The sequence below is a fragment of the Chionomys nivalis genome, chromosome 5 (assembly GCF_950005125.1).
Source record: "Chionomys nivalis chromosome 5, mChiNiv1.1, whole genome shotgun sequence".
Lineage (NCBI taxonomy): Eukaryota > Metazoa > Chordata > Mammalia > Rodentia > Cricetidae > Chionomys > Chionomys nivalis.
Window position 1 is genome coordinate 24,921,502 of NC_080090.1, and position 26,455 is coordinate 24,947,956.

Below are 26,455 nucleotides of genomic sequence, written 5' to 3' on the forward strand. Positions count from 1 at the left end.
TGCGGCAGGTGTGGCACAGAGGAGAATCCTGGCTATGGATCAGATAGTCCAGAGAAGGACCAAGTCCCTGGGTGGGCTGTGATCTGTCTGCCTTTTACATGTGTGTTATACGTCCAGGCTCTCTTCCGACCTGTGGCCATGATGGTCCCCGATTATGCCATGATTGCTGAGATCTCTCTCTACTCCTTTGGCTTCAATGAGGCCAATGTACTAGCTAAGAAGATCACCACCACCTTCAAGCTGTCCTCCGAGCAGCTCAGCTCCCAGGTAAGGCCCTGGTTAGTTCCACAATCTCAGGCTGAAGCATTGCCATCTACTCCAACCTCCAGAGCTGTTCCAAATTCACCTTCTGTGAGGGAGAGATTCAGAATGGGCACTCCTATATGCCAGGGGCTTGTAGGGCTGATGAAGTAGAAGGCGCCACGGCAGTGCAAAGAAGGGGCACCTAGCGCAGGCTCCATGTGCAGACCTGTGAGGAAAAGGACATCTCAGCTACAAGACAGGAGATGAGGCATGGCCAGGTTCCATGTGGGCGGAATGCTGACGACAAGGCAGAACACCGAGAAGGACATCACCCACACGTGCCCTTTCCTGTGGTGCCGGCAGGATCACTATGACTTTGGGATGAGAGCTGTAAAGACTGTCATCTCAGCAGCTGGGAACCTCAAGAGAGAAAACCCCACCATGAATGAGGTGAGCTCTCTCCACAGAGCTCCCATGGCTTGAGAGGGCTTCAGGAGGGTCCTAGCCCTGGAGAAGCACACAGCCCACCACCCTGAAGCCCTTACCATCCCCTCCTACAGGAGCTGATCTGCCTTCGGGCCATCCGGGATGTGAATGTGCCCAAGTTCCTGCAGGAAGACCTCAAGCTCTTTGCAGGGATTGTGTCTGACCTGTTTCCTACCATCAAGGAAGAAGAGACTGACTATGGCATCCTGGACCAGGCCATCCGCAAGGCCTGTGTGAAGAACAACCTCAAGGATGTGGAGGGTGAGCTCCAGTCCGGGAATTCCTGCAGACCCTGGCGTTCCAGTCTGAGAAAGTCCTGGCTCCAGCCACCTTGGAGTCCAGGGTTCAGAGACAGGGACAGAGCGGTGCTGTCTCAGGGTCCCTCACCACTGACCAAGGTGCCCCTGGACTTGTCTTTACTAGTGCTCTCCAGGTGATGGGCAGCATGCTTCCTTACCGACACCCCATAATTTAGGTCCTCTGCCCATGGCAGGAGCCATCCCAACCCAAAGTCCCCTCTCTAGCCTTGCCTCGTCCAGAAGTGAATGTTTGCTGACTGTCTTAGTTAGGATTTCTATTGCTCTGACAAAGCAATGTGACCAAAACAATTTGGGGAGAAAAGGGTTTATTTCATCTTATAATTCTCAGGAAGTTAGGGCAAGCACCTGAATGCAGAAACTGAAGAAAAGGCCATGGCGGGTGCTGCTTACTGGCCTGCTCCTGTGGCTTGCTCAGCCTGCTTTTGTTTGTTTCTTTTGTTATTCGAGACAGGGTTTCTCAGTGTAGCCCTGACTGTCCTAGAACTCACTCTGTAGATGAGAACTGGCCTTGAACTCAGACATCCACCTGCCTCTGCCTCCAGAGTGTTGAGATTAAAGGTGTGCACTACCAGTGCCCACCTGGCCTCAGGCTTGCTTTTTTACAGCACCCAGGACACTACCCACAGTGATCTAGATCCTCCTACATCAGTCATTAATGTACCACACACTTGCCCACAGGCCAATATGATGGGAACTTTTCTCAGTTGAGTTTCCCTCTTGCCAAATGACCCTAGCTTGTGTCAAGCTGATGCATGCTGGTTGAGGCTGTCCGTCCCCCACCAGCTTGGCTGCTGGTGCAGGAGGACACCCCAGCCTGGTCACCACATTTCTATGCAGCTTGTATTCTTGATCCCTACAGTTTCCTGGCACAGTTGCTCCTTCTCCTCCCAGTACCTCCCAGAAGATCCTTAGAGGTGGGGACCCTCTAAGGAAAGCATGTCTGGCCACACAGCTCTCCACTAGGGTCTTGACCAGCTGATGTTCTCGTCTCAGCCCTCCAGGGCCCCTACCTCAGTGCTTCCTGTGGCTTTCTCTTCCTTGTGTAGCACAACTCCCTTCCCCAGCCACCTCCTGCACTTAGGTGCAGCAAGCTTGTTAAATCAAGCCCTGGGCTCTTCTCTCCCCCCACAACCTTGGGCCAGCCCCCATTGTTTGCAGCCTGTCCCCTTGGCAGAAACCCCTGGACCTGACAGAGCCACAACCACCCCAACACCTTGGGGAAAGCATTGTGCTCTTTCTGAAGGCTCCAACCGACTGGGATTCTGACCCTTGCAGTTCACCTCGCACTGGAAAGCACTTGCTCAGGCCGGTGCTCTCAGAAGGCTGGGTAGTCACTTCAGGGAAGAAGTTCATTCTGAGGCCCAAATGGCTGACCACCCAACTGGATGATGTTAGGCAATGGTAGCAATGATAATACTGGCTGGCCTCTAGAGAGGTTCTTCTGTGTGCCCTGTAAGCCCTGTGCTTGGAGCTGCCCATGCCCCTACCTAGAGCACAGGTGTTACTGCTTTCCCCACTTTGCAAAAGAAGACACTGAGACTCAGGGGGTCAAGTGGCACACCTAAGGCCACACAAGCTGGCCTCAAAGACACAATTCAGTCCCATCCTCTAAGCCATGTTCCCCCGCCTTGTCCTCTAGGCTTCCTGATCAAGTGCATCCAGCTCTATGAAACCACGGTGGTACGGCACGGCCTCATGCTTGTCGGGCCCACAGGCTCTGGCAAGAGTAACGTAAGCAGAGGGCCTGGGAGGGTGTCTCCAACAAGGGCATCAGCCTCCGCCTGTACCCCATCGGCCTCTGCCTCCCTGCCCTCTGAGAAGCCAGGAGTTTCACTTTCTGGTGGTGACTCCACAGTGCTACAGGGTCCTGGCAGCTGCCATGACGTCGCTGAAAGGGAAGCCGTCCATTAGTGGCGGTGTGTATGAAGCTGTCAACTACCATGTGCTCAACCCCAAGTCCATCACAATGGGCCAGCTCTACGGGGAGTTTGACCTGCTCACCCATGAGTGGTGAGTGGCCCCCAAGTTGCTCCAGGGATGCACTCTCAGGCTGCCTGCAGTGGCCATTGGGAATTAAGCTCTCAGCAGAAAGCCTGGGGTGAGAGCCAGCATCGCACTTCCTCCCTCAGCGACTTTCCTCGGTGACGTCATTTGCACAGTGGGGACAATAATGGCAGTGTTGCTGTGGAAGGAAAGGAACCTGACACATGGAATGTGCCAGGACGGTGGTTGGCATGGATGGACCCTCAGCAGATGGCTGTCTTTACCCTGAGAGAGGTGAAGAGGTCATCCAGGCCTTGCTCCCAGGCTAGGGCATGTATTTTTAGGGAGAGGAGTGGGCTTGGGCAAAGGGCAGCTGAATGGAAACCTCCTTGAATGCTAAAACCTGAGGATCTTAAAAAAAAAAAAAAAAAAAAAAACCACAAACAACCAAAAGTCCTGAGCATCTTTTCCATTCTGTTTCTCCAAAGCCACCACTCTCCTGCTGGAAGTATCTCCTTAGCTGTAGTGCTCCATCAGCCCGGTAAGGGGTGGGCGCTAACGAGGAGAGTCTCTTAGAGTCTCTTCCTTTTCCTGTGTGCACTTGCTCCACTTCCCCAGTTCTGTGCAATGGTCTTTCCCATGCCTACCCCAGACTCATGTGAGTGGCAGTGGGGTCCACAGATGAGCCCAGGAAAATGCCCCATCGAAGACAAAAGGTTATTGAACCTTTTATTCAGGACCATGGCCATAACTATAGGGACTGCTGGGGCATCATCTCAGGGTAGGGGACAGAACAGGCTCAGCTCCAAACACAGCATGGGCCAGTGTTCCTACCAGTATTCTAAGAGGGCACATGATGGGGAAGGGTGTTTCTGACTAAGCTGACCTCACAGGATCCATAGATGGACCAAGTGGTCAGACCTCACCTGGAGAAGGAGAGGGATGGGGAATGCGAACAGGTGTTGAGGTGGGCAAGTGTGTGGGGTAAGGCCTTGTCTAGGTGACTTAGCAGGGCTGGCTGCTCAGGCAGAGTTTATGGACGGTGCACATAGACTCTCTATCATATAGACCTTCTGAAAACTAAGCCTTTCTTGGATTCTGAAAGCACACTTGGCCCTTCTCCTGTTCTTCCCACCTCCCAGAACTAAATGTACCCCCACCTCTGCTGTTGTCCCCCACCATTGGGTCACCACCACTGACTCCCATTTAATGTGACTTCTATGGGACCTCAGCAAGAAGGGAGGGGTAGAAACATGTTTTGTTTTGTTTTTTGTTTATTTTTCTTTTATTATGTATACAGTGTTTTGCCCGGGTGTATGCTTGTACACCAGAAGAGGGCACCAGATCTCATTGCAGATGGTTGTGAGCCACCATGTGGTTGCTGGGAATTGAACTCAAGACCTCTGGAAGAGCAGTCAGCGCTCTTAACCTCTGAGCCATCTCTCCAGCCCCCGAAACATGTTTTCATTATACCATGTTACACTAAAAACCCAGTTTTCTCATTGTAATTTTTGAATAAGTAGAGATAGGAAAGTGTTAAAAAGATGAAACCCAATGATCACAACACATTATATATAAGTAATATCCAAAAAAAATTAAAGATAGCTTTAAGGAAATCAATTGGCAGGTCATAGATTTGTAAATACATTTGTATCTATATGTGACTTTAGAGTTTTATTCAAAACACAGTAGAACCCTGACTGTCCCCACCCCACGCCATCAGACATTTTGCTTTCTGTAGATTCAGTTCCCTGAGGTCAAGCGCAATCTGTAAATATTAACTGGAAAGTTCCAGATATGCAGAATGCATTTTAAATTGTACGTGATTCTGGGTAGTGGGAAGAAATCTTGTACTGAACCATTCCACCCACCACGGGAAGTGACTCAGCCTTTGTCCAGCATGGCCACGCCGGGTGCACTGTCTCCCTGTTAGCACTTGTTAGGCACATCAGTTATCACACTGACTCATGGTCGCTCTCCTTAGATTTAAATAACCCCTATTTTAACTATGCCCCATAGTGTGAATTTTTACTACAGTATCCTGTTCTGTTCTGTTCGTTAATGTACCTAAATTATAAATCAACTTTCTCATACATATTTATAGTAGGATAAAACAGCTTATATATAGTATTATGTACTATACACAGTTTCAGATAGCCACAGTGTAGGGGTAGGGGAGGATCTTGGAATATAGCTCTTGAAGATAAACCAATGTTTTTAAGTAAGAAACTTGCTTGTTTGTTTTTTTCAAAATTGACCAATGCTTCAGTAACTGCTTAGCAAACACATCAAAAACTACATCATACCAGTGTATGAAGACAATATGATGAAACCCATTATTAAACGTAACTAATATATGCTAATAAAATTTTTTTAAGGTAAGAGCCAACTGGGTGACCAGGTTTTCCTGGGAGCCATTTGTGCCCACACCCTGAGTCCCTGGTACCTACAGCTCTCTCCTCGATGGTTACAGGACGGACGGGATTTTCTCCTCCCTCATCCGAGCCGGGGCCATTGCTAATGACACCAACAAGAAATGGTACATGTTTGATGGGCCAGTGGATGCTGTCTGGATAGAGAACATGAACACAGTGCTGGACGACAACAAGAAGCTGTGCCTCAGCTCTGGGGAGATCATCAAACTCACAGAGGTGTGCTGGCTGCCCACCCACCCAGTCTTTTCTGCAGCCAGTTGGGTCTGGAGATTGCACCAGGCTGGCCAGGCCTCATCCCACTCCATCCCTACTTCACCGAGGAACCTGGATGGCAGCACACCCCTCCCAACCCTGAATTCCCTCCTCTAAGCCTTGTCCTATGCAGCTATCTTTCAGAAGACCTGCTTCCTGTGGTGTTTAAGGCGTAAGGCCACGACAGTTGCCCTACTGTCCCCTGGATTATGCTACTGCAAGCCTCCCAGGTCCACTCCACTTTTGGCCTTGTCTACCCCATCTGCACTATGTATTAACCCAGTTCTAGCAATGTATGAAGGGGCTGGGGACTTGGTAGCACAAACCTGGCCACAGGGACCTGCTTGTTCTGTGTAGCTCAGCCCTGAGAAAGCTATGGCCAGCAATGGCCTGGCTATGAGAGCATTTCAGAATGCTCTGACTCCTGAGAACCTGTGGCAGCTTATGTGAACCCATGTGTGACAGGAGCTCAGAAACAGAGGCCATATGTAGTCCTATGGGGTCCCAGGCTGCGAGGAATTTCACACTGGCCAGAAAGTCCAGGACTCCCCAACTCCAGCTCTCCCTCAGGACTCTATGGATGCCCACATTACCAGATGAGGATCCAGGGATCCCTGAACCGCAGCCCCAACCCTGTTCCATCCAACTACTGCCCACAGAACCTGCTGGCAGGGTGGACAGACAGCTTCCCAAAGCCCCATGTCCCTTCCCCTTACTTGAAGGCAGGTAGCTGGTCCACTTAACATGTTGTATCTTGACACCAGGCAATGACCATGATGTTTGAGGTACAGGACCTGGCAGTGGCCTCACCCGCCACAGTATCCCGTTGTGGAATGGTGTACCTGGAGCCCAGCATCCTGGGGCTCATGCCATTCGTTGAGTGCTGGCTAAAACGTCTCCCTTCCATACTAAAGCCCTATGAGGAATATTTCAATATCCTCTTTGTCAAGTTTCTGGAGGTAGGTGAAGTCGCTCAGCCAAAGGGGTAAAGTATTGGTCACCGCTAGCCATGAGAGCCTGATGCTTGTTCCCAACAGAGTTCCATCGCCTTCATTCGAGCCACAGGGAAGGAAGTGATTGCCTCAACCAACAGCAATCTGACCATGAGTCTCCTCAAACTACTGGACTGCTTCTTCAGACCTTTCCTACCCAGAGAGGTATAGTCCAAACAGTGAGGCTGCAGGATTGGTTCCTCCCAGCCCCTGTTCTCCTTGCTTGGGCTGCAAAGAGCCTATGAATATCACCACCAGCTTCCTGGAAGAACAGGATTGACTCCCCACAGATCATGAGCCCACCCCATCTACTGCGTTGTAGGGGAGCAAACTACATGATATTCCCACTAACGCTTCCCACTACTGCCCCCAACTCAGCCTGATGCTGTTCCCTTTGTTCCCAGGGCCTCAAGAAGATACCCTCTGAAAAGCTGAATCATATCCCAGAGCTGATAGAACCCTGGTTCATCTTCGCGCTGATCTGGAGTGTAGGCGCCACAGGGGACTACCTCAGCCGCCTCAACTTCAGCCAGTGGCTAAGGATGAAGATGATGATAGAACAGGTGAGAAGCAGGTAGGCCCAGGCCAGGCCTCTGGGGACAATGGCAGGCCACTCACCGAGACTCACGAGGCCGCCTCCCTGTGTCTTGATAGATGAAACTACTTTTCCCAGAAGATGGGCTGGTGTTCGATTACAGACTGGATGACGCTGGGATCAGCAGCACCGAGGATGAGGACGATGAAGAGGAGGAGGGCAAACAGGTGGCCATGGGCCTGCCCAGGAATGGGGGAGGGTAGAACCCCAGACCCTCAATGAATAATGGCCCCTTCGAGAAAGCCACATTGAGGGTCACCAGGTCTGAGGCCATTGGCTGTTTCTGTCGCCGTCCCAAACTTAACAGGGTGTTCACTATTGTGTTCATCTTAAAGACATGGGAATTGAAACACAAAATAGTCCTAACAGCTGGGCAGTGGCAGAGCTGAACCTGAGCATGGAGTTCGGAAGCTCCAGAGTGCCCACTTCCCATACAAACGTTTCTCCCGCATTGGTGCTGAGTCCAAGGACCAGCCCACTTTTCTAGTTAGCAGCCCCCATTTTCCCTAGAAGCAAGCTCCCTAAGGGCCCAGGAGCATGCCTGATATCCAGCTTTAGGGTCCCCATCTTAACTGTTAGCCAATCAGAGCTTCTGAGTCCACTATTATTCCAGGGAGTTGACAGAAAGTCACTAAGTAGCGTCCTGCTGTGGAACTTCAGGGTAGATTTGGGTCTAAGGTCAGAACTGCCACCAGTGGGCCATGTTGGTCTGGCCAAAGTGAGCCCTTCACCAAAGGGGTTTTGCAAGGGCCATGGACAAGGGAAGTCATGAAGCAAGAACAGCGAGGAGATGGGGTGAGGTGGCCCCTCCTCATCCAGCTGTCAGTGCCCTGAGTTCTGGTGTCCCCGCTCTATTAGCATAAAATAAACAGTGAGCACCTTTGCATCCCTGGGTTAATCAATTCCCAGAGCATCTTCTTGCCAAGACCTAGGGACTGGCTGTGTATGGAACACCATCACTCAGTGTAAACAGAGACTGCTTGTTCATTCCCGGTCGCCCAGACCCAAATAATCACACAGCAACTATTTTAATTACAACACTGCTTAGCCTATTAGCTCAGGCTTCTTATTAACTAACTCTTACGTCTTAAATTAACCCATTTCTATTATTTTATATTTTACCATGAGGCTCGTGGTTTGTTACCTCTTCTTGGACAGCTACATGGTGTCTGCCTCCCTCAGCCGTTATATGGCATCTCTCTGACTCTGCCTACCCTTTCTATATATATCCCTTCCAGCCTGGCTATATTCTGCCCTGACATAGGCCAAAGAAGTTTTGTTCATTAACCAGTAAAAGCAACACATATACAGAAGGACATCCCACATCAACTCAGCAGCTGCAGTCAGGGAGTCCACACCTGCTCAGCTGTGTTCAAAGAACCTCTATTTCTGGTGGTTTGTGTTGGGAGCCTCCCAGCCCATACAAAGAGCAGACCAGAGTAATTCCTATCTCTCTCAGCAGTAGCCCTTCCCATAGATGTCCTTGCCAAGACCCAGAAGGACAATACCTCGTTCTCCTGCTGTACTTAGCAATGGGGCCACAGTCCAGAGTGGAATGGGAAGGGATTTCAGACCCAGCCTGAACCAGATGTGGTTCCAGGTTGCCTGGGTAAAGTGGATGGACTCCTCAGCTCCCTTCACCATGATGCCAGACACCAACTACTGCAACATCATCGTGCCCACCATGGATACCATGCAGATGTCCTACCTGCTGGGCATGCTGATCACCAACAATAAGCCTGTAAGTTACCCCATCATGCCCTGTCCCCAGCCCACCCAAGGCTCGGGTTAGGGCATGGCTAGTCTTCCACACCAACTAGGTGGTAGTTCCCTCTGCATTCGCCCTGTATGTGCCCCACCTTCCCTATCGCTACTCTCCCAGGTGCTGTGCATTGGGCCGACAGGCACAGGGAAGACACTCACCATCTCCAACAAGCTTCTCAAGAACCTGCCACTGGAGTATATCAGCCACTTCCTCACCTTCTCAGCCCGCACTTCCGCCAACCAGACCCAGGACCTCATTGATAGCAAGCTGGACAAGAGGCAGGACACCTCTGGTTCCTTCCCCAGCCTAACTGAACCAGCTGCCTCACCTCTCCCACCAAATTCTGCTCCTGGCTTTGCCTGAAATGACCCAGTAGAAGCCAGAAATCCCACTAGGGGTCCTAGGGTGCCTTTCTGATCTCTCCTTGCCTCTTTCGGGATCCTCCTAGTCTTTCTGTGGGGCTTTTACTGGCCACTAAGGCAGGGCTGTGAATGGCCTTAGAGATAGTTATCTACCTTTCTCAGAAGTAGAACGCTTCTTAAAGACCTCAGATACAGATCAGCTGGTTCCAAATGTCCCAAGGCAGAGGGCTGGTCATGAAGTTTGGCAATTTAGAGAAGGCTAACATTTAGTAAGGTGCCATTCAGTTGCCTCTTGGATTCTTAGAAGACCTGGTGCCCATGGGTGCTGGGCTCACACAGCCCCTCCCACAGGCGAAAGGGTGTGTTCGGGCCACCGCTAGGGCGCAACTTCATCTTCTTCATTGATGACCTGAACATGCCAGCCCTGGAGACATACGGTGCCCAGCCACCTATCGAGCTGCTGCGCCAGTGGATGGACCATGGTGGCTGGTATGACCGAAAGATCATCGGTGCGTGCTGTTGCGGGACAGCAGGGAGTGGGCTGCATGTGCTGGGTGAAGAGTACAGTGGGTGCAGGGCGGAGACCATTTCAGAGGCCCCCCAAAATATTTTAATTCCCCTTGAAGCTGGAGGTCAAAGAAAAGTTTCCGTGCCCGTTAACACATTCATATCAGCTCTGCTGTACATTGCATTTTTGGATACATATGTGTATGTGTGTTTGCACAAGTGTGGGCACATTTGGGTGGCTTTGTGATGAGTCTTTCCCTTGATCGCTGTCCACTTAGCTGAAGGAGGGTCTCTCACTGAATTCAGAACTTTCTGACTCAGCATGTCTAGCTAGCCACCTTACCCCTGTCTCTACCTCCTAAACTGCTGAGATTACAGACACACTGTCACACCTACCTGGCTTTTATGTGGGTGCTGGCATGTAACTCTTCGGAGCCATGTCCCCAACACCATAAATTACAGTTTTAACATACATTCTTACCATGGGCAAGGGGCCCACAGAAGTCATGTCATTCTGGGTAGACCCCTGACTGACTTCCTACTCCCACTTAGGAGCCTTTAAGAACCTGGTGGACATCAACTTTGTCTGTGCCATGGGTCCCCCAGGGGGAGGCAGGAATGCTATCACGCCAAGGCTGACACGCCACTTCAACTACCTGTCTTTCATCGAGATGGATGAAGTCAGCAAGAAACGCATCTTCTCTACAATCCTGGGATGCTGGATGAGTGAGTATAGGGTCAGGGCAGGAGAGGCCATGGACAAAGGCAGAGACCCAGGGTAGCTGTCACACCACAAAGACAGCAGGATAGCACTGGGCAGGAAAAAGGCACCGAGCCACTAAGTGCAGCCCCAGCTTTCCTCTTTTAGTCGGCAGTTACGGCTGGCAAGTTCACGAACCTCTCTGAACCTCTGCTTCTTTACCAATGGGTGCTAATATTAATACCTACCCCTCCAAGTCTTGAGAGTTAAGGTATGGCACATAGCACCTAATATAAAGCCATGGAGCAATTCTGCATATTGCACATGTGATACATACATCCATATATGCATCCACTGACATAGATACATGTGCTAGTGTTTGCCCAGAAGCTCACATGGAATGACTGTAACTTTTGTAGAACAGGAAAACCCATAAAGACCAAAGGGACAAAGTAGCCCTGCTCCATCCTGGGGCTTGGAAAAAGTCCACCCAGGATGCAGTTTCTCCAATAGCCCACCTCCCACCCAGCACACCCCACCATGGAATGCCACTTGGCACCATGATGGGCAGAGAGTGTGACAAGTCAAGCCGTCCATCTGGCCTGGGCCACCCTGCCAGAGCAATAGGTCAGGGCTCTCCTTCATATACGACTGGGGCAAGGGGCGCGTGGCTCTGAGAAGGGATGGGAGGCAGCTGCTTGAGGAGCTTCCAGCAGGAGCTTCCACCTAATTCTGAACCTGTATCTGTCCCTCAACCCCGCAGATGGACTCCTTGGAGAGAAAAGCTATCGCGAGCCCGTGCGTGAGTGTGGCCTGGGCCTGGGCGGGTGTGGAAGGAAAGGGACAACCCTGGGCTCCGGTTCTAGCTGGTGTGTTAACACTGGGATCAAGGACCAGGGCAGGCCCTCCTGGGGCTCACATGGAGCTAGAGCTCGAGTCAGCATTGGCACCGACTGCCCCTCGGGTTCCTCTGCCTGTCTTAGAGCCGTGCTATCCCTCGGTGCCTAGTTAGTGTCACACTGGTAGCAGGAAATGGAAGACAAGTAGACAAAGAAAAGAGTCCAGTGAAATCTGTCGAAAAGAACCATCATCAAAGAAAAGCCAGCCTTCTCCAAGGAGCAGGCGTGAGCAGGAAAGCAGGCAGTTTGAAGTTAGGAGGCAAGCATCCCTCTGTGGCAGCCTCAAGCAGCTCTAACCTGTCAGTCATGGCTCCTGTCACCTTGACTAGGAGAGAACTTCCTAGACTAATGCAGACCAGACTCCTCCTCTTTGACCTGGGGAAGGATGAGTCACACATCCCCAATCGCAGTTTTCCCTCTTCTCCTGGGCCACTCTGTCAACATACAAAGATGTGAACCTGGTGCTGTGCCTTTCATCTCAACGCTCAAGAGGCTGATGTGACTTTGAAGCCAGTCTGATCTGCTGGTCTATATAGTGGGCTTGAAGATAGCCAGAGCCACATAGTGAGACCCTATCTAAAAACAAAACAAAAACTTATAAGCATGTCCCAATTTCTTTTGTCTTAACCAAAACACAAAATTATCTACACCAGCCAGATCCCTTCATCATTGTCTCGCCTCTCCGCTCAGCTTTATAAAAAACTGAAGAGCTCTCCTCCCACTGGCGCGTCCCTATCCTCCCTATCTTCCATCCAGTTACCTCTTGTCAGTAGTAACAAGAGTGCAGCCATATCAGTAGTCAAACCTCAGGCCTCATCTACTCTGAGAACAGCCATTCTTCCAGCAGTGTCTCCCAGGCCCTCCCTGGGTGGACCAGTCGGCTTTGTGCTGCTCTCTCTGATAAACTAGCCTAAGGAAGGAACAGTTTCTTTTTGCTCATCGTTCCAAAGCTTCACCCATGATTGGCTCGCTCTTTGCTCTGGACCTGTGGTGAGGAAAACACCATGGCACCAGGAGGACATGGTACGGCAAAGTTGTTCACTGCGTGGCAGCCAAGAAGTGGAGGCAGGCGAGAGGATTTCAGGGCAATGTATACTCTTTAAAAATGCTGCCCACACAATCTTCTTCCTCCAGCCCGGCCTGCTTCCTTCACATATTCATTATGGGCCCCATTTGGTAAGCATTCATCAATTAATTAGCCGACTGACGAGGTTAGTGTGCTCATGATGCAATCATCCCCCAGTGGTTGGATCCACCAGCTGGGGACCCAAGCTTTAAATCATAGGCATTTGCAGGGGGCGCACTTCAAACACACACAGTCATACAAGGCTCCCCATCCTGGACTAACTAGATTTTAACCTCCTAAATATACTGTTCTCAGACAGTCTTACCCTGGCTCAAAAGTAGAGTCATCTTTATGTGGCCAGCATCCAAGTTCACACCCTCAGCTCAGATTTCTCCATAAAAATTCCACATTTCTCAGATGTCAACTGTGTATCTCAGACCAAACCTGTCCAAACCCAAATTCCCAGATGCTTCGTCAGTCCCCTTCTCTGTCCCCTCACTTTGGTGGTGACAGCTCCATCCTTCCAGATGCTCCCAACAAGATCTTCCCCATCATACTCTTCTCAAACCATATGACAACTGTCAGAAAATCTATTGGCTATCGCCAGAGAGGCTGTCGTCAATCAACTCACCAGCCTCTCCTCATTCACCTCCTCATTGGGACAGCCCCATCCCTGGTCTACCAACTCTGCCTTCACTTACCAGTGATCTGTCCTCCTTTTGCTGCTACAGGGACCTGTTAAAACATTAAACCAAGCCAGGAGGTGGTGGTGCATGCCTTTGATCCCAGCACTCAGGAAGCAGAGACAGGCATATCTCTGTGAGTTTGAGGCCAGCCTGGTCTACAGAGTGAATTCCAGGACAGTCAGGGATACACAGAGAAACCCTGTCTCAGCAAAAACAAAACCAAATAAAAATCAAACAAACAAACAAAAACATTAGATCAAGCTGGGTGTTCTGGAGCCTGCCTGTTGTCCCAGCTACTTAGGAAGCTAAAGTAGGCTAGCCTGAGCAACACTCTGTCTCAAAAAATATACAAAACCAAGAATATAATAATGTTATGATTTTCTTCCACTCAGCCATCTTGGGCAAGCAGTAGTCCAGGTCACAACAGTGCCAGGAAACACTGTCCATGCTTCACATCCGCCATGGCGTCTCCCACTCAGCCTCCCCTCGTTGGTCTTTTACTTCCTATCCCCAGGGTGCTGTTCTTGTTGGCCCCTCTGCCCAGAACACTTCTTCTCCAGCGATGTACATGCTTGCAATCTCACTTCTTGATCTCAGCTTGAATGTCTCCCTTCTCAGTGTGATATCACGCAGCATTTCTGTAATCACACCGAAGCCTAACTTTGAGCTTCCCCAAACTTTGTTTTGCTGCAAGTCTCTCAATAGCATTTGCTCTCTCCATCGATCCGTTCCCAAAACAGTGCTTGTTAAGGGTGAGAGATGTCTGTTTGGGTCAACCTCTATGTTCATCACCTAGGATACGTTTGCTCATCTGACCCTTTCCTTCTGCCAGTTCTAAGTTCTTCCTGTACCCCAAGTTCCCACCCTCAGAGTTCAGTTCCGGGTGGAGACGGGTGTTTTTCATAGAACAAACACATGGGTATGATAGCGAAGAAAAGCAAGATGGAATTCAGGGGCTCCACAGAGGCTGGTGAGCCCCAGGTCGCCCTCTGCCCACCATCGAGCCCAGCCCCAGGTCGCCCTATGCATACCATCGAGCCCACCACCGAAGCCTTGTAGGCCAAATGATCCTTGCCCATATGTGACTCAGCACTGCTGTGTTCAGGTCTTAGCATAGGCTCAGCAAGGAGGAAGGACCCAGCCGGTACCGAGCCCACTGACACCCACAATTCTGTGATTGCATCTCAGCGCCCTCACACAGCTGGTTGTCAGGAATATGGATGTCAATATTTAGGGTGCACAGAACAAGAGATCTCCGTTCCAAGTTAGGCACAGCAGGAAGGCTTTGCAATAGAGGAACTATCTCAGGAGAGGTCGCAGCATCCAAACCTAAGGCTAGTGGATGGGTGCTGGGGGAGCCGAAGGGGCACAGTTAGGACCTGTAGAACCTGCACTGGGGCACTACTGTCTGTGTGACCCACAGCTGGGGCCCCCAACATCGTCCATTTGACGGAGCCCCTCGTGGAAGCTACCATCAGGGTATATGCTACCATCACCTCCCAGCTGTTGCCCACTCCAGCCAAGTCCCACTACACCTTCAACCTGCGGGACCTCTCCAAAGTCTTCCAGGGAATGCTCATGGCTGAGCCAGCCAAGGTTGAGGTGAGGATCTGCCAGGCCCCTCTCCCACGCCCAAGGTTCCCTTACCATCCTCCCCAGACCTCTCCCGACTTTAGGCCTTTCTACCTAAACAGTCCCCAGCCATGATCTATCTGGGCCCTGAAGAACTGGGATACAAAGGGTCAGGCCCACCAGAGCCAGACCTTAGCACAACTAAGCCCATCTCGTTAGTCAAACTCATGTCCAAAATTGTGACCATGGTGAGGTCTTGCCGAGAACAAGCCAGGAGAAGGCAAGGGGGTAGGACAATTTCTAGTCGAGGCCGTACGTGCGGGAAGACGTGGGGAGAGGAGAACAAGGCGCCTCTGAGAATTAAACGTGCAGGTGTAAGGAGCAGGCAGTGGAATGCACAGGAGTCACAGTGGGAAGACTATGGGTCCAGTAGGAAGCTCAGATGGGGAGCCACATGGAGCCACTGGCTAAACAGCCAAAGTGCAGCTAGCCTTAGGAGGTGGGGTGGATAAGACAAAGGTTGGTTCTGGCCTTGCCGGGTTCATAGCAAACCTGGAACTTCCTTAGTGTGCCCACTTACCCTGAGGGGCATTGAAGTGGAACAGTGAGCAATGGATCCAAACAGAGAGAGAGATAGGCGGAGCTTGCCGAGCAGTTAGATGCGGGGTGTTGAGAAGGTATCAGGGGAATGAAGTATTCTTCCCAGGCATGGAGATTGGAGGTTTAAAGAAAGAGAAGTGATAACTTTAGGATGCCCATGACCAGCTACTAGTACTGGGTGTCTGGTGGACACTGGGAGCTAGGGATAGGGTGGCCCAAGCAGCACTCTGCAATTCACTTGGTCTTCAGTTGGCCAGAGGCACATCTTCCAACAGCTCTAGTCCCAAGAAGCATGTCCCTACCCTCTATCTCTCCCCCTGGTTCTCTGGGCCTGGGACAAGGCAGTCACTGACACCGGGCACTCACAGGACAAGGTGCAGTTGCTGCGGCTGTGGTACCACGAGAACTGCCGTGTGTTCCGGGACCGACTGGTGAATGAGGAAGACCGCAGCTGGTTTGACGAGCTCCTTGAGACCCACATGGAGGAGTTAGGGGTGGCCTTCAACAAAGTCTGCCCCTTCCAACCCATTCTTTATGGGGACTTCATGTCTCCAGGCTCAGATGTGAAGTCCTATGAGCTCATCACCAGCGAGAACAAGGTGAGTTGATAGTCTGCTCTGGTAGGTCCAGGGGCCCCATGGGTAGTGCCTAGAGAGTCCAAAAGTCTACAGAGGATGAGTTGAAGACCTCAGACCCTCTCTTATCACCATTACTGAATCGTTGTACTAGGCTAGAGCTTCAAAACAGCAGTTGGCTTCTCTGAGTCCCCGTTTCCCCCTTGCGGGTTTAGTGAGGCAGCCCATCTGTGAGAACAAGCCTGAGTTCATCTGGACACATCTGCAAACTTGACATACTGTGCCCATTAGAGATGTCGTTCTCATCTGGACACATCTGCAAACTTGACATACTGTGCCCACTTGAGATGCTGTCGTTCTCACTCACAGAGGGGCAGGAGGGTTTTAGTGCTATAACCCAGTTAGCACCTTGGGAGACAAGGTTGAGGTTTAGTGGCCTCCACCAGTGGCCTCAAAGCTGCGATGCTGAGGTGGACCGCCTGGTGGTTTCCCCATAGACATCCTCTCCTAGTTCCCAGTGATCTCACCAGGGCTGCTTCAGACTGGTGTGTCCCATAGGCAGACCTGACATTCCCTCCACACACAGAAGGAGCAGAACTAGCCATGGGAGGGGTCAGCTTTCTATCAAAGAGGGCCTGGCACACATCATTCCAATGTTCCAACCACCGAACCTATGTAAGCTAGAACTGCCACAAAAACAGTGGCAGGGAATTTCTATAAGGGCCTCCCCAAACACTTCCAAGGTGGAACTGACTAGATTCCAAAGAAAGCAGCACTAGTGGGTGAACCCAAAGCATCTGTTGGGACTTTATGAATACAGAGAGTCACAGATTCCTCGTGAAGCACGGTGAGACAAGCTATCCTAGTATTCCACATTGAGGGTGGGTGCTGGGGCTGTCACAGTGTAGAGACTTGGCTAGGGTCTGTTCTAGAGAGTGTAGAGACTTGGCTAGGGTCTGTTCTAGAGAGTGTAGAGACTTGGCTAGGGTCTGTTCTAGAGAGTGTAGAGACTTGGCTAGGGTCTGTTCTAGAGAGTGTAGAGACTTGGCTAGGGTCTGTCCTAGAGAGTGTAGAGACTTGGCTAGGGTCTGTTGTAGAGAGTGTAGATACTTGGCTAGGGTCTGTTCTAGAGAGTGTAGAGACTTGGCTAGGGTCTGTTCTAGAGAGTGTAGAGACTTGGCTAGGGTCTGTTCTAGAGAGTGTAGAGACTTGGCTAGGGTCTGTTCTAGAGAGTGTAGAGACTTGGCTAGGGTCTGTTCTAGAGAGTGTAGAGACTTGGCTAGGGTCTGTTCTAGAGAGTGTAGAGACTTGGCTAGGGTCTGTTCTAGAGAGTGTAGAGACTTGGCTAGGGGCAGAACTAGCATCTGCCTAGGGTCCTTCCAGCATTCCAGCAACAATCAGGGCTAGTTTATCAGCACCTAAAGATATATAAGGCACAAGACTGACTTCTAGCCCCCAGGAGAAAATCCGCAACTTGCCATATCATAGAGTTCTCAATCACTCACAGTTCTGGGTCTGAACAGAGAGCAGGAGGGAACTGGGGGACCCTTCCACAGTGGAGAACCTGACATCCCCCACTGTCTCCCTGTCCCCAGATGATGCAGGTGATTGAGGAGTACATGGAAGACTACAACCAGATCAACACAGCCAAGCTGAAGCTGGTCCTCTTCGTGGATGCCATGAGTCACATCTGCCGCATCAGTCGTACTCTGCGCCAGGCATTGGGCAATGCCCTGCTGCTGGGCGTGGGTGGCAGTGGCCGCAGCTCCCTCACTCGACTTGCCTCCCACATGTAAGGGATGATAGTGGGCAGTGGGTGGCATGTGGCAGACTATTTAGAACAGATGCTTCTCCACCATGGGAGAATCCTGGTGTGGCTCCAACACAAACCTCAGCATGTGAACTTCTGCAAATGGGACCTGGACCCCAAGAAAAGGCAGCAACAGTGCCCTTTGTTGATGTGGACGGAGGTTAGAAGCAAGTATCCCAGAAGGATGCCTAGGAGAAGTATCCATGGGCCTGCTATCGGAATCAGAGTGTGGAGGGTTGGGGATTAAAGGGACAGGCTATAGGAATAGTAGGCAAAGGTCAGTAAATAAGAGAAGGGGTGCAGGACCTAGAGAACCTGCAAGTCCACCCTGAATAGGAACAAGATGTCAGGTAGCCAGGTGAGGTATGAGCACCCACCATCCATCAGTGCCTGGCCTCGGGCCTCTGACGCACCTTGACCCAAACTCCTGCCTCCAGGGCTGAGTATGAGTGCTTCCAGATCGAGCTGTCCAAGAACTACGGCATGTCTGAGTGGCGTGAGGATGTCAAGAAGGTTCTGCTCAAGGCTGGCCTGCAGAACCTGCCCATCACCTTCCTGTTCTCAGACACCCAGGTACAGCCACACAGCAGTGGGCAGGGCTCAGGGTAGGCTGAACAGAGTGTTCCCAAGTGGTATCCTATAAGTGGTCAGTCCAATCCGCTCAACTCCCTATACATCAGGACCAGGTGGGATTATGATTGGATTGGTCAAGAGAGGAACCAAACCCAGCCCCCAGGGGCTCAGGGAACGTGGAAGTCATTATTTATGCTCTAAGCATAAAAAGGTACCCTGGCACAATATAGCATACCACCCACAAGCAGAGACTTCCTACGCTAAGGACCACAAGTTTGCTCCTGAGGGATGGGGTCCCATAGTTCCACTCTTTGGGGTATATAAGGCCTTATAAGTCCTCTTTCCTGGTCTCTGAGTAGAGGCCACAAGACAAACATTGTAGCACTCCAGCCTGGTTTTCAGTACAAGTACCAAGGAACCTAGGCTCCAAGATCATACTCCAACCCTAGACAAGTCCCTCCCCTCCTAGACCCATCCAACCCCTTCATAAGGTCAAGAACAGTTGTCATGGTTTCTTCCCGTGGTAAAATAAGGCCTGGAGGAAAGCCAGAGGAGATCAGGAAGATGTTACACCACCACCCAGGACCTGGGGCCCTGCCACAGCACACAGGTTATATTCAGATATTCCACAATGGGCCAGATCTGAATACAAGTCCAGGGATTATAAGCCACTTGAGTGACCTTGGCCTAGGTCTGTATATGGGGCTGTTACAAAGGTCCAGGAAGACTGTTCGTGCACTGTGGTACACAGCCGTAAAGGCTTAACTCCTTCCCCTTGCCCTCCAGATCAAGAATGAGTCCTTCCTAGAGGATATAAACAACGTCCTGAACTCGGGTGACATCCCTAACATCTACAGTGCAGATGAGCAAGATCAGATTGTCAACACTATGCGGCCCTACATACAAGAACAGGGCCTGCAGCCCACCAAAGCCAACCTCATGGCCGCCTATACTGGACGTGTGCGCAGCAACATCCACATGGTGCTGTGCATGAGGTACATGCAGTTGTCACTAGGTCACGCTGGGGCCTCGGGGATGCTAGAAGGGTCTTATGAAACCAAAGGTGGCCCCAGGCCTGGCCACCATGCCATTCAGACCAAACTACTAAGCTGGTCTGGCTGCTGTGCCACCGATCTATAGATGGGCTCTGAGTTCTGAGTGCCCAGGTCAGTGTTCTGAGCCTCATGTGGATCCTTCTCCCTCAGTCCCATCGGAGAGATCTTCCGAGCTCGCTTAAGGCAGTTCCCCTCTCTCGTCAACTGCTGCACCATTGACTGGTTTAACGAGTGGCCAGCAGAAGCCCTGCAATCTGTGGCCACCATGTTCCTGAACGAGATCCCAGAACTGGAATCTTCCTTTGAAGTCATTCAAGGGCTGGTAGGTGTCTTGGTGAGAAGCAGTCTCTTGGGGAGAAATGTTTCCCTTCGGGTAGAGGCTTGGGGTCACTGAGGCCTAGATAAGAGCCCTGCTGCTGGCAGCAAAGCTTTAGTGAGATGGCATTGCCTGTCTATGCCTCATTTTCCCCATCTGTGAAATGAGGCCTTGAATCATATGGGGACCTAGTGTTCTACAAATGGCTAGCACCCCCCTTTCTTCCAAGAGCCCCCTGACGCCCTTCACAGACTGATCGCACAAACAGGTTAAGCCAGATTTGTCGGCTTGAGTCTCAGAGAACATTGGCCTTCTGAGGGCCAAGAACTAAGACGAACCCAACATTTCCCTATCTTAGACCCAGCTTCTGAAGGGATGCCATCTTAGGGCTTTCAGAAAGAGGTAGGCTCAGGGAGCTGTGGCAAGGGCTCTGGGCCCATGGTCAAAGCCAGCTCTGTTCTTGACTAGTATGGGCCTTGGGCTTTCCATCTGCATAAAGGGTTACCTTGACATGGGGGTTTCGAGGACCTTAGGAAACAGTGAATCTGAGGTAGAGGCGTTCTGTTGTGGCCCTTTCCTAGGGACCAAAACACAGTGGCTTTGTGGGTCTCCAGTACCTGGTCTTTGCTGAAGTCCCACAGTATCCCTGGTCTACCTTTCACAGATTCAAGTTTGTGTATATATCCACCAGTCTGTGGCCAAGAAATGTATTGAGTACCTGGCAGAGCTGACCCGCCATAACTATGTGACCCCCAAGAGCTATCTGGAGCTGCTCAATATTTTCTCCATCCTCATCGGACAAAAGAAAATGGAGCTGAAGACGGCCAAAAACCGCATGAAGAGCGGTCTTGACAAGGTAGGCCTGGCTAGCAACTGGGGGTTCTTCCTGCTGGGCACAGCAGTCTTGGATGCCAAGGTGACCCAGAATTTTAGACTGTAGCCTGAAGTGCTGCAGAGGATGATTTCCTTCTCAGCGAAAGAATGGAAATTAAGCGTGGAGAGAGAGGGCAAGCAGTGGTGCCCGCAGCTTCTCAGGGAGCAAGGCCTCCTCCACTGGTAACCACCAAATGACGTGGGGGCCGTGAATGACAGTAATCCAACAGGGCCCCCTCCTCACAACTTGGCCTCTCTCTAGTCCCTGTAAGACCTGTTGTTTTGTTTTGTCTTGTCTTCTCTGCTCTCCCCTACCTCAGCTGTTACGTACTTCTGAGGATGTGGCCAAGATGCAGGAGGAGCTGGAGATTATGCGCCCCCTGCTGGAAGAGGCTGCCAAGGACACCTTGCTCACTATGGAGCAGATTAAGGTTGGGGTGTTTGTTCCTGGACCCACCTCCTCTCTGATCCTGTCTGAGGATGCTCAACCTCTCAAAACATCAGATGGCTAGTCCCTGGCTTTCACACGTCCTCTAGCCTTTGTCTACTTCATTTTCCTCATTCACCAGTTGTCCATTTTCTTTTTTTTAATTGCATTTTTATTGATATTTATTGAGCTCTACATTTTTCTCTGCTCCTCTCCCTGTCTCTCCCCTCCCCCCTTCAGACCTCCCTCAAGGTCCCCATGCTCCCAATTTACTCAGAAGATCTTGTTTTTTTTGACAAATACTTAGGCAGAACTATTAATACTCTAAGCCAGGCATGCCCTTGGCAGGGGTTCTATGAAGAGCAAGGCAGATGAATCCAGATAGGTCAAGCAATGCTGATGAGCACATCTCAGACTGAGTGGCAGGACCACCACCGGCAGATTCTGCACAGAATCAGGGTTTACAGTAAGGGTTCAGTCCTCCCAGCACGTCTCACCATTATTACCATACCAGCTTTCTGCCCATATTTAAGTGTCCTGCTCTCTAGAGTCAGAGTGTTACAAAATGTTTCCCGAAGAAATGGGGAGGTACATCTTTGCATCGTACGTGATGGCCATGTGGGCCAACTGGGCTGGGACACCCAAACCTAGAAACTCCTAAGCCCTGATGTAGGCACTCAAGATACAGAAGGAACTCCTGGCCTTCCCAGGTCTCTACAACCTATTGCAACTAAGAGAGAAAAGGTGGCCATCTCAGCCCTCAGAAAGGGGAGATTTCTGTCCTTGCCACTGGCCACTAACTGGATCCCCCGTCTCCCATTCCCAGGTGGACACAGCCATAGCCGAAGAAACCCGGAAATCAGTGCAAGCAGAGGAGATTAAGGCCAATGAGAAGGCCAGCAAGGCCCAAGCTATTGCTGATGACGCACAGAAGGATCTGGACGAGGCATTGCCGGCCCTGGATGCAGCCCTGGCCAGCCTTCGAAACCTCAACAAGAATGACGTGACAGAGGTGGGCAGCTGCCCATCTTCTCACACTATCATGTCTCTTTCTGGTCCTCTTGGGTCCTATGGTGTCCCCAAGCCCCCCACCCCCACCCCCACATATCTTTTGGTAACTGTACCAATAGGTAAGGGCAGAATGAGGGCCAGATACTACCTTCTTGTTCCACTTGCCTTGTGCCATCCCCAGTCGGTCCCAAGGCTCCAGGACCTATGGCAGTAAAGACTTGGTTGGTGGGACCCACCTCGCCCAAGGGTAGGACCTTCCCTTCTACACCTCTTGACATGGTCCATAGGTACGTGCCATGCAGCGCCCACCCCCAGGAGTGAAGCTGGTCATAGAGGCTGTGTGCATCATGAAGGGCATCAAGCCCAAGAAGGTACCTGGAGAGAAGCCAGGCTCCAAAGTGGATGACTACTGGGAGCCAGGCAAGGGGCTGCTGCAAGACCCAGGCCGCTTCCTTGAAAGCCTCTTCAAGTTTGACAAGGTAACCATGCTAAGCATAAGGGTAAGCCCATGGGTAGGATGGAGTAGGATGGAGAAGTGCCTGCCACACCAGTATCTTCAGGTACTGTGGTCTTGTTCTTCCTCTACCTGTCCTGCCACCAGCTGCAGCACACATACCCCTGGGGGACATAGAGGTGTCTGGGACCATGGGAATAGAGCTGTCCCACCCCTACCCCAAGTAGCTGTCAGGTGGAATGACAGCCTCTCCCTCCCCAACAGATGTCTGAAGAAACTGGGATCAGGCCAGTAGGATGTTGCCCACAGTCACTCCAAGGCTTCACAGCCTGGAGATCCCCACCCCCACTGGTCATAGTCAAGAGGTTCACCGCCTGTTCTATGTTGTCTCCCTCCCTAAGCTTCAGCTTGCTCTGGTTATCGCTAGATCCTCTGCACTGTCCATCTGGGACTTTTCAGTGTCCATGGGTATCTGCTCTCTCAGGATGAAGCCCACAACCCCTTCAGTGAACCCCTCTCCAGTCCAGAAGTTCACTGAATGCCAGTTGCCTGGCCTACATGGGCTACCCCCTGCCATCACACATCATAAGGCAGTGACCAGTGTCACAGCAACTGGACTCCCTCACAGCTTCCATAGGCCTCCTCCTACTGTTCCATTAGATGAGAAACCAGACACCCTTCTACAGAGAGGCACTCAGTCCATGAGGGCTCACAGCCTGAGCTCTGACTCCCCTAGGCTTGCCTTAGCTCTGATCCTTGAAGAGCCTGCCAGCAGCTCAGCTCCCAGGCCCATGGTCAACAATGGTGGGAACAGCACGGATGTGGGAGGCTCTCTGGCAGGCACCTAAGATGCAAGGAAGCAGTGTCCTGAGACCCATGATTTCCACCCTAGGACAACATTGGGGAGGCAGTTATCAAAGCCATCCAACCATATATCGACAACGAGGAGTTCCAGCCAGCTGCCATTGCCAAGGTGTCCAAGGCCTGCACATCTATCTGCCAGTGGGTGCGCGCCATGCACAAGTACCACTTCGTGGCCAAGGCCGTAGAGCCCAAACGGGTAAGGACTATTCAGAGCTAGAAGGGGCCAGCTCCCCTACCAGGTACTGGCTACGAGCTGGCCCTCTTCTTGTCTGCAGCAAGCCTTGCGGGAAGCCCAGGATGACCTGGAAGTGACACAAAGGATCCTAGAAGAAGCAAAGCAGCACCTGCGTGAAGTGGAAGATGGCATCGCCACACTGCAGGCCAAGTATCGAGAGTGTGTGGCCAAGAAGGAGGAGCTGGAAATGAAGTGTGAGCAGTGTGAGCAGCGCCTAGGCCGAGCTGACAAGGTATGTGCCCCTCTCCGACAGAGCCTACAGGCAGGACCGTCAGGAAGAGAAGAGCTTCTTCCCCTGGGCTCTCCCTATCCCCTTCTTAGCAGCTGATGGCCCGGGCCAGAGTGGGCAGAGCCAGCCCCAGGCCTCAGCCCAGCCTCCCAGAGCCCATACCATAAGACTGTTTTTACAGCTCATCAATGGACTATCAGATGAGAAGGTTCGCTGGCAGGAGACTGTGGAGAATCTGGTGAACATGCTCGACAACATCTCTGGTGATGTACTGGTGGCTGCCGGCTTTGTGGCCTACCTGGGCCCCTTCACGGTAAAGAGTCCCCACCCTACCCCGGACCAGCTTTATCCATCCCACAAGGAGACCCTCCCTAGAGGCCTTCTCTCTGTGAGGGCAACCTGTGGAGTGCCTCTCCTTCCCTCCCGCATGTAGCATGCTGATTCTGAGCAGGTTCAAGTTGTGACCCAGGTCAGAAGAGTCCCCCTTGGAGTATAAAAAGGCTCGCACATGTCACCTGTGCCAGATGCTGCTCTCAGTGTCCCATTTAATTCTCACAGCCATCTTTAGGGCAGGCACTGTAGGTGTGACCCCTTTCATAGACAAGGGTCTGTGGTTTGTAGGATCCAAGCAGGCCTGAATTGTCTGTAATGTCTAGTTCACGTTAGCTAATGCACTGAGCTTTGACTTCTGCATGCCTTTACCAAGCAGTGTTGTAGCTAGAGGTGAGGAGGATCCTGTGTGTCTGGTGTGGTGGTCTCAGGTTTTACATCTCTCCAGGGCCAGTACCGTACATCACTCTATGATCAGTGGGTCAGGCAGCTCACAATTCACCAAGTCCCGCACACCTCCAAGCCCACACTGATTGCAACCCTGGGAAACCCGGTGAAGATCCGTTCCTGGCAGGTAACTCTCAGGAGATGTCAGGATATGGAGCTGGGCTGAGAGCCTCCTGCCTCCTTTCTACCCCCTTTACCAACTAACTCATGGATGCCTCCTCTCTGCCCTCCTGGGTGTAGCAAGAGGGTAGTGAGAGTAGCTAATGTCCCAGCCACCTAAGCTCATATAAGAACCCTGACCCAGCATGGCACCTGGATTCCCACAGATTGCTGGCCTCCCCAATGATACTCTGTCAGTGGAGAATGGGGTCATCAATCAATACTCCCAACGCTGGACCCACTTCATTGACCCTCAGAGTCAGGCTAACAAATGGATCAAGAACATGGTAAGCAGACCCACTAATGCTGCCTCGTCAGACAGGCTTGTCAGGAGCCATGTCCCCCCAAATTATTATAGGAATCACCGCCTTGAGAAGTTTTGCAGAGGGCTTTACTTCTCAATTGTATTGAGAATAGTCTTATTGACCAAGCCTATCCCACACCCAAATTAACTGTTAATAGAGAGCTATCTGTTAGCGGAACCCACCTCACATTCCAAACTATCTAGAGAACTAGGTGGGTCAACTTGTGACTTCCCGACCAAGGAATCGTGACCTGACCGATCGTAACCTCTTGGCCTACGTGACGGGCATGGACCACATGGCAAGATCCCGTGCCCCAGCCCCCCCAAGCTCCTCATCCAGGGGCTATATAAGCTGTAACCATGACTCTAATAAACAGAGGCTTCGACAAATCTGCCTAGCCTCATTCCTCTTAATCAGCCTATGTCTTTCAGGTGGTGCCTCTCCGTGACCCTGGAATAACTGACCAGCCAGGCGGGTTACAAACCCTAGACAAAGTAACCCGTCAAGGCGGTCTACACAGGCTCAGCCAATTCTAGGGAAGCAACTGAGCCTTGGGCTGGCTCTAAGCTCCCATAACCCCACCTTCCCCTGTAGGAGAAGGACAATGGGCTAGATGTGTTCAAGTTGAGTGACCGTGACTTCCTGCGCAGCATGGAGAATGCTATCCGCTTTGGCAAGCCATGCCTTCTAGAAAATGTGGGTGAGGAGCTGGATCCAGCACTAGAGCCCGTGCTGCTCAAGCAGGTAGGCCTGTTGGGGAAGGGGGAGCTATGGACTGCAGGTCCAGACACTCCGACCACAGTGCCTGCTCATCCTGCCTGCCACAGACATACAAGCAGCAAGGGAACACAGTGTTGAAGTTGGGAGATACAGTGATCCCCTACCATGAGGACTTCAGGATGTACATCACCACCAAGCTGCCTAACCCTCACTACACGCCAGAGGTTTCCACCAAGCTCACCCTCATCAACTTTACACTGTCACCCAGGTGAGCCTCCACCCGGAAGAACAAAGCGCCAGCTGTCCCTTCCTGCCATCTGACCCTTGGCCATCTCTTGGCTATCCCTAAGCTGCAGGGACTCAAGAGGTCTGTCTTTCCTGCTTAGTGGCCCCATCAACTTCCTCCCAGTTACTCTGGTATCCCAAAGTGCAGACCCTCCATGGGCCCCTCTTACTTCATTTCCACCTAACAGTGTTCCTCTCCCCCTACACACAACACAGGCACATACAGGCCTGTTGCATACTAAAGCCTCCATTTGAGTAGCTACAAGCAGTGGGAGGGGAAACTGTCCCCTTTATTTTTTGTGCATTGGTGTTTTGCGTGCATGC

The 26,455-nt window shown here is 51.5% G+C and overlaps 1 protein-coding gene across 1 annotated transcript in view; it reads left to right on the forward strand.

Moving 5' to 3' along the window:
* Dnah1 (dynein axonemal heavy chain 1) overlaps nucleotides 1-26,455 on the forward strand; it is a 60,363-nt gene that overhangs the window by 26,538 nt on the left and 7,370 nt on the right. The window contains exons 31-62 of the mRNA XM_057769608.1: nucleotides 118-267; nucleotides 607-693; nucleotides 804-990; nucleotides 2,689-2,780; nucleotides 2,905-3,059; nucleotides 5,506-5,683; nucleotides 6,484-6,678; nucleotides 6,757-6,876; nucleotides 7,116-7,274; nucleotides 7,366-7,473; nucleotides 8,907-9,047; nucleotides 9,189-9,349; nucleotides 9,785-9,942; nucleotides 10,493-10,666; nucleotides 11,404-11,442; nucleotides 14,715-14,893; nucleotides 15,832-16,062; nucleotides 17,634-17,830; nucleotides 18,286-18,421; nucleotides 19,208-19,416; nucleotides 19,627-19,798; nucleotides 20,457-20,648; nucleotides 20,986-21,096; nucleotides 21,919-22,104; nucleotides 22,391-22,582; nucleotides 23,450-23,617; nucleotides 23,697-23,888; nucleotides 24,067-24,198; nucleotides 24,664-24,789; nucleotides 24,989-25,108; nucleotides 25,721-25,870; nucleotides 25,954-26,114. Of these exons, the coding sequence (XP_057625591.1) occupies nucleotides 118-267; nucleotides 607-693; nucleotides 804-990; nucleotides 2,689-2,780; nucleotides 2,905-3,059; nucleotides 5,506-5,683; nucleotides 6,484-6,678; nucleotides 6,757-6,876; nucleotides 7,116-7,274; nucleotides 7,366-7,473; nucleotides 8,907-9,047; nucleotides 9,189-9,349; nucleotides 9,785-9,942; nucleotides 10,493-10,666; nucleotides 11,404-11,442; nucleotides 14,715-14,893; nucleotides 15,832-16,062; nucleotides 17,634-17,830; nucleotides 18,286-18,421; nucleotides 19,208-19,416; nucleotides 19,627-19,798; nucleotides 20,457-20,648; nucleotides 20,986-21,096; nucleotides 21,919-22,104; nucleotides 22,391-22,582; nucleotides 23,450-23,617; nucleotides 23,697-23,888; nucleotides 24,067-24,198; nucleotides 24,664-24,789; nucleotides 24,989-25,108; nucleotides 25,721-25,870; nucleotides 25,954-26,114 (4,958 nt within the window). The remainder of the gene's footprint in view (nucleotides 1-117; nucleotides 268-606; nucleotides 694-803; nucleotides 991-2,688; nucleotides 2,781-2,904; nucleotides 3,060-5,505; nucleotides 5,684-6,483; nucleotides 6,679-6,756; nucleotides 6,877-7,115; nucleotides 7,275-7,365; nucleotides 7,474-8,906; nucleotides 9,048-9,188; nucleotides 9,350-9,784; nucleotides 9,943-10,492; nucleotides 10,667-11,403; nucleotides 11,443-14,714; nucleotides 14,894-15,831; nucleotides 16,063-17,633; nucleotides 17,831-18,285; nucleotides 18,422-19,207; nucleotides 19,417-19,626; nucleotides 19,799-20,456; nucleotides 20,649-20,985; nucleotides 21,097-21,918; nucleotides 22,105-22,390; nucleotides 22,583-23,449; nucleotides 23,618-23,696; nucleotides 23,889-24,066; nucleotides 24,199-24,663; nucleotides 24,790-24,988; nucleotides 25,109-25,720; nucleotides 25,871-25,953; nucleotides 26,115-26,455) is intronic.